The sequence below is a fragment of the Sinocyclocheilus grahami genome, unplaced genomic scaffold (genome assembly GCF_001515645.1).
Source record: "Sinocyclocheilus grahami isolate Dianchi unplaced genomic scaffold, SAMN03320097.WGS_v1.1 scaffold112.1, whole genome shotgun sequence".
NCBI lineage: Eukaryota > Metazoa > Chordata > Actinopteri > Cypriniformes > Cyprinidae > Sinocyclocheilus > Sinocyclocheilus grahami.
In genome coordinates, this window is record NW_015505291.1 from 31,730 (window position 1) to 38,938 (window position 7,209).

The window sequence follows — 7,209 nt, forward strand, 5'->3', positions numbered from 1 at the left end:
TCATTCATTCAGCTGGATCTAATTAAAATTAGTATTTTTAATATTCAGAATTTTAATTTTATATCATGCTTCATACTTCAAACATGAGGATGAGTAAATAATGACACATAAAAAAAAATTATTTTATAAAATAATCCATTAAATTATTTTTTTTGAATGATTATTTTAAATTATTTACTTTATTATTAGTAGTAGAAGTAGTAGTATTTAGTTTTATTTTAAACAAATTTTAGCTGTATGGTGTGTCCCAATTTAGAAAGCACAGTAAACATTTGTATATAAGTTTGAGCGTATTAATGTGTGTGTGTGTGTGTGTCCTGTCAGTCAGCAGATGGTAAAGGAGGGCACCCACTCCTCCTCACTCCCCTCATCAGGGAAATCACACTCACAGGCTCCCTGGGCCCAACATTAACAGGCAAATTAATTTTCTACTAATCATACTTTCTCTCTCTGCATCTCTGACAAGAGACTGCTCCAGAAAAAGACCTCCGTCAGAGGAGAGGAGAGGTGAAATGTTGTGTTTATACAAATTGTATAGTTTCACACCTTAAATGTAAGTGTAGAGACACCATAAATGACAAGACAGAGTTTTCCTCGTGTCAGTACTCACATTCTTGTTTGAAAGTGAAATATTCAGTCAAATGTCTACATTCATGGTTTCCCCGCAGCAGAAACAGCGTCTTTGGGTAGAGGATTTTCAGCGACCAGAGGTAAAGGACACACTTAAGGACAGAATATAGATAGAAAGAAAGATGCTTTCACAGACCACATCAAGATATTTAGGCAAAGGTGGTGTGTACTACAAACTAGGGTCCTTAAGCAGGGAAGAAAAGAACCTTAGGATATACTCACCTCAATACTGAAGTACCCTCGGTCCACATAGTCCCCTAGAAACAGGTACCTCGTTGTCGCAGGAGACCCGCCAACCTCAAATAACTTCATCAGGTCGAAGAACTGCCCGTGAATATCCCCGCACACTGCAACAACACAAAAAAGATTGGCAATCGCTGAAGGAAACAATAGTGCTTGCAAAAGAGTAAAAGAATAGAGTTAGAAGAGTAGGAAGAATTTAGCAGAATGACTGTTTGTGAAATTTGAAAAAGAGAGAGGGAATAATTGAGATTTCTTAACTGTAGTTGAGTTTCCATTAAATAAACTCTGATGTAACCCAAATGTTTGACAAAACAATTCAGTATGAAAATATATCAGAGACATCCCTGGCATAAGCTTATTTATCAGTGAAAATCAAAGGAAGATATTAAAACTTTTATCCCAAGTTCCTACTTAAAAGTTTTTTTTTTTAAGAAAAAAAAAACTAATAAATTGCAACAAACAAAAGTATTTTAGCATTAGAGATTATTATAGGATTTAGTTATTTAACATTATTTAAAATATTTTTAAATAAATAAATAATATTGTATACAGTTAGTTAGAAGTGTTAGTTAGCATAGAAACCTTACAATTCTAATTTAAAAAACAAATTATTTTAGGATTAGATTTATTTATTAATTCATTAAATTGTCTAATAATTTTAAACACACAGGTACATTAAATAAAATAATAATATATGATTGTTATACAGTTATTTGCCGGTGTAAATCAAAGGCCAAAATTAAAACTTCCATTTGAAATCTCTGCTTACAACATTGATGATAACCAAAACTACATAACAAACCTATGACAAGCAATTTAAATGTACAAAAAGTTTAAAGTGAGCCGTCATCCTGAAAGTCAACTTTTGTATTAGTTAAAAGTCACACAATAAGTATTTGTGCTTACATTTTCTGTCACGAACATGTAAAAATAAATTGTGGAGAAATTTGAATTTTTTTAAATAATTGACCTCATTTTTAGTATACAAGTATATATTAGAACATCAAAATGGCTCTTGCAATTATTCTGTGATGTACAAAGTATGGTTATTTTGTCAACACTGTAAGATCTTGTCTCTGGCTATGATGATAAAATCCAATAGTTATAGCTGAAATCAGTTTGAAACCATCCAATAAACATCATTAAGATGAGAATGAAAAAGCTGATCCTGACTGAAATGTGTGTAAAGAGACTGAAGAGTGTTGTTTTATATCTAATGAAGTCGTCTAATTGGAGCTATTCACCTGTGAGTGTGTGTTCCCAATGGGAGGTCAAAGGGTTAAAGGCCACGAGGTCTGAATGACTGAAAGCACACAAAGCTAACCATCTCTCTCTGTAATGGGTTCCAGGGAATTAAATCAGTTATCCAGCGAGCCATTAATGTTTAATGACTCCTGTGTGTGAAATTCACCAGGCCACCAGCTGATGAGGGTTCAGAAATGCATGCTGGGAGAGAGAGAGAGGTTCGGTCTCAGGTGTGAGGCCAGCGAGAGCAGGGAAAGGTGCTCGTGTTCAGCTTCTCTGCCTGCTAAATAATGGCATTTTCATAGCCGAGGAGCAACATCTTCGTCCTGCGTCAGACCTGCTGTCTGTGCCGAATGACGCTTTGACTCATGGGAAATTAAGTTCACAAAGTGCAGTTCATTATCTGACCTCTCCTAACAATGTAATTGATTCCCTAATGTCTTCTCAGCCTGTTTTTTTCAAAAGTTTTCTCATTTATTAGGGTGAGAGAGATAATCACAAAATTCATTAGTATGTAGTGTAATTGCGTAAATACATGCACATGCATATCTTAAACTCCCTGTCTCTAGAGATATATTTTATATTCATATTATAGTATATTTATGTATTTGTGTATGTATCTTTTTAATCATCTGACACATGACTAAATTAAATCCCAAAGGACAAAATATCTCTTATTTTACTCTAGAACGTGAATATAATAAATCTGTTTGTTCAAAATTATGAGTATATAAAGGTAAATATTCAGCTATGTTAAATTTAGGTTGTTATAAATAAAAAAAACATATGACACGATACTGTTTGAGGTTGGGAAGATTTTAAAATGTTTTTTGAAAGAAGTCTCTTATGCTCACCAAGGATGTATTTATGTGATTAAAAATACAGTAAAAACAGTAATATTGTGAAATACTATTACAATTAAAATTATTTGTTTTATATTTAAATATATATTAAAATGTCATTTATTGCTGTGATGCAAAGCTGAATTTTCAGAATCATTACTCCAGTCTTCACTGTCACATAATCCTTAAGAAATCCTTTTAATATGCTGATTTTCTGCTCAAGAAACATTTTTATTATCAATGTTGAAAATAGATTCTTTAAGTAAGTTCAAAAGAACAGCATTTATTTGAAATACAAATCTTTTGTAACATTATAAATATATTTACTTTCATTTCTTAAAATAGTACCAACCTAGTGTAACTGTAAACTTTACATTAAATACTGCAGACATTAATATTTTTAGTAATGAATAAATTATGTTTATATTTAAATTCAACATTATATTTCACAGACCTCTGCCAAATTTTCACAGAGCCCAACACAATGCATTCTGGGATTATCAGCTCAGTAGATTTTGATATAGAGCTAATAGACTATTGAATTTAATAACATAACATCAAATAATTATACATGGATGCCTTAATTTGGACAATTTTAATGCAGTGTCGCACATATTCTTTGTGGTGAAGGCAATCTCTGAATGCATTGTCTTTAGCTCAGAGTAAATACAAGATGGCAAGAACTGGCGATTTATATTTAGTTTAATGATGAAAAATAAAAATGTACTATTACACCCTATTCTTATGCATGCTGTATTTTTATTGCAATTAGAATATCAAGTTGCAAGTTTAGCAACATGCTAATGTCAAACTCTAGGCCTACTGGAATCAATTATGAGTTGAGTCTCCTGTGTGGACAGCTATTTGTGTGATGCATTGAGTTGCTGCCTATGTAGTGATCCAAATATGTCACTTGTCAGGTTACATCTCAGTTAGGATGTAAAAACCTAGATTAAGCTGTGTTTGGGAACAATAACAGTTTCTGTTTGTGTCTACCGATCATGCCCTGCTTTCTTCTCAGAGATGTCTGTATCAGTAACCTGTGACAGGGGCCTCTATGTCCAGCATGGTCTTCTCCTGACGGAGGATGGCGGCCCCCTCGTTGATGATGCGCAGAGCTACGGGCTCCTCCAAGCGGCCCTCTTTAGTGAGGTGAGCCTTCAGCAGGTCCACCCGCGGTTTCCCCTCGCAGTCGAACACCTCTCGCATGCTTAACCTGTGGCTCAGCGGAAATGGCACCGCTGCAGAGAAGGAAAGAGAAGGACAGAGAAAAGTTAATGGTGTAGAAAACAAAAAGGGAACCAGATTACAAAAAGGAAAAAAAAGAACATCTATTGTACAATGACACATCCAGAATGCTGAGTGAAGCTAGAACGCATAAAACATACACGATGAAACACCTCCAGATGACTTCGTGAGGAACATGAGGATGAGAAACCAGATTGACTATACTATTTAAATCTCAGGAATATCCACCAACACAATCTCCAAAATAATATTGATAAAAATATTCTAGTAAAAATTTAGATTTCTAAAAAATCCCATACAATTCCACTGAAGGAAGGATCGAAACATGAGGGTGGGCATACTTAGACATGCATACAAGTAAATCTTACTGTACTGATTACACATTAAAACACACACTGACCAAAATGTCTAAACAGATTACTTATACATTGAAAAAAAGGTGTAGAATTTACTTTTGAAACTCAGAAATCTGTGGGAAATTTTACAAATAATTACAAACAAATGGCAAGTAACACAATGAATGGAACATGAAACTGAAGTAGAAATTGTATTTTCTTTTAAAACAAACCAATAATCTTTATTTACAATTTAGAAAAATCATTTTTAGAGCATTGTAAGTTAAAAAAAGAAGTTTAGTCAACTACCAAAGCTGTCACTTTCTACAACAATACATTTTTAAGTTGACTAAACTTAATATTTTAAGGCAGCAGTTGAAACAACACTTTATTTTTTACAGTGAGCATACATGTTTTAACACTATAATTCAACTGGGATTTTACCATAAAAAATACTAACTTCAACCTTAAATTGTGACTTCAAAAATATGTGGAGAAAAATGCTCATAAACAAATCCAAACATACGAATAATCATTTTGTGCAGCCATTTACAGATATTTTTTGAATAGACTCAGAAAAACTCCTATAAGTAAATCTCTTTAATATCTCTATTGTTTCTCCTCAGACAGAAATCAGATGAAATCAGATCATATTATCTCATGTGTGTTTCCGCTAGAGTTTCAAAAGAGACCTCAACAATGTCTCAAACTTTGCTCAGATATGCTGCAATACAAGACAAGGCTTAGATAAGTCTGCAATACAAAATATTTCTCATCAAAGTTTTCCAGATTTTAAAAAAGAAACAAATTTTTTAGGGAAATATATTTTAGGAAATATATTGTATAAATACTTTTTAAAACCACACACAAACTCTAGAGTTTATCGATTAAAAAGAGAGAAAAGGTCAGGACAGGCAAATAATCCCAATAAAACAACAGTGATATTGGTTTATTATCATTTTCACATTATATAACATGCCGGAAACGATGATGAAAGGGGAAAAAATAGATACACAGAGAAAAAGACAAAAAGTCTGTAAAAAGGTGAAATGAGAGCAAAACGGCGGTAAAGTGTTTCCGGGCAACAGCAGCCAGAGGTTGGCATGCCACCAGTGAAGCGCATCACACACACACACACACACACACACACACACACAAACACACACTGAGTCATAGCAGCCCACATGCTAACCCATTTCCACATCCAAAAAATGTGTTTTCATAAACTTATTTTTCAAGCTTTCGAGCCATGCAGACGTGCTGCAGGAGCCAAAACAATAACTGTGAAGATGAATTCAGTCAGATAACATTTACATATTTCAGAAACAAAGGAATGGAGTCACTTCCATGATGCAAAACATCAGATCATACACAGAGAAAAGTTTTATTGCCCAAATGTTTCTCTTTTGCTGCTCAGATGACTTCATTGATTTCTCAAGCATGTTAAATTGTCAACTTTGTCTCGGGGATTCTTCTTAAATTCCTTGCAAGCAATAAAACAAGACACAAATGAGACAGGGAAAGATTGACAGAGAAACTATAGAGCTATAAAACCAATGGGGATGGGTGAATTTGTTGAGAAAGTTTGAGTTCATATTAAAATCTCTGACTTTTGATTGCAGAACATTACAAATGAGATCTCTTTCATTTCTCAGTTGCTTCTTGATGAGATAAACAGAGAGCAAATGGAGTGTTTTGTCTGATGCTTCTCCTGAGAAAACAACCTCACATCTTCTAGAGTTTCAGAAGAGATCTCAGCAATGTCTCCATGAGTCAAGATTTCAATATGAACTCAAGGATTTTGCATAAAATTCCTCTAAGACCCATTAAGTCATAAAGGTGACATATCATGCAAAACTGACTTTTTTCATGTTTAAGTGCTATAATCGGGTCCTCTGTGCATCTACCAATCCAGAAAATGTGAAAAAGAACAACCCAGTACATTTTTGGTAATCCTTTCTCTGCAAGCTTGTGAAAAAACAAGCCGCTCAGATTTAGCTCCTGCCGTGACGTAGAAAGGGGAACTTATTATAATATTACCACCCCTTAATCTGCAAGTTTCTTCCCACGGCGCCGACATTGTGTTCTCTTTCATGTCTTATTGTGTTTAAACTGTCAAATACACACAGGTTTATGTTAAAAACATCCATGAGTTACAAAAACAGTCAGTTATGTCTGTGAAGGTAAACAGCTGGGAAAGAAATCACATGTTTATATTAGAGCTATGTGGTAGCAGCATAATATACTAAATCAATAAATCCACTGCTCTCTCATCTCCTTTAAAGAGCAGGTCATATGGGTTTTTGAAAAATATCTCTTTTGCAGTTTATAACGTAGCTATCCTTAAATGAAAACAATCTGCAAAGTTGTTAATCAAAAAAGTGCATGATAAATAAAGATATTGTCTCTCAAAAGAGAGTCGATTCTGAATCACCTAAACGAGTCGTCATATTTTCGAATCTTTTGCCTGTTACCGGTATACGTCACTGGGTAACACATATGCATAATCACCACCTGCCCGCGAAATACGAACAGAGTCTGACCTGCCCACAAACACTTCCGCTAGTTAGTGTGTTTACATCATGTTGAGAAGACGCTGTGTTCAAGGATACCACAGAAATACAATTCAAACCTTTTGTTGTGTGCATGTCATTTTACCAAGGACT

At 34.1% G+C, this 7,209-nt stretch overlaps 1 protein-coding gene across 3 annotated transcripts in view; it reads right to left on the reverse strand.

Annotated features, from left to right (window-relative positions):
• ppp3cb (protein phosphatase 3, catalytic subunit, beta isozyme) overlaps nucleotides 1-7,209 on the reverse strand; it is a 58,279-nt gene that overhangs the window by 21,516 nt on the left and 29,554 nt on the right. For all 3 annotated transcript variants that reach the window (XM_016277429.1, XM_016277427.1, XM_016277428.1), the window contains exons 2-4: nucleotides 4,001-4,201; nucleotides 853-977; nucleotides 611-722 (exon numbers count right to left, since the gene is read on the reverse strand). In XM_016277429.1, coding sequence (XP_016132915.1) covers nucleotides 611-722; nucleotides 853-977; nucleotides 4,001-4,201 — 438 coding nt within the window. The remainder of the gene's footprint in view (nucleotides 1-610; nucleotides 723-852; nucleotides 978-4,000; nucleotides 4,202-7,209) is intronic.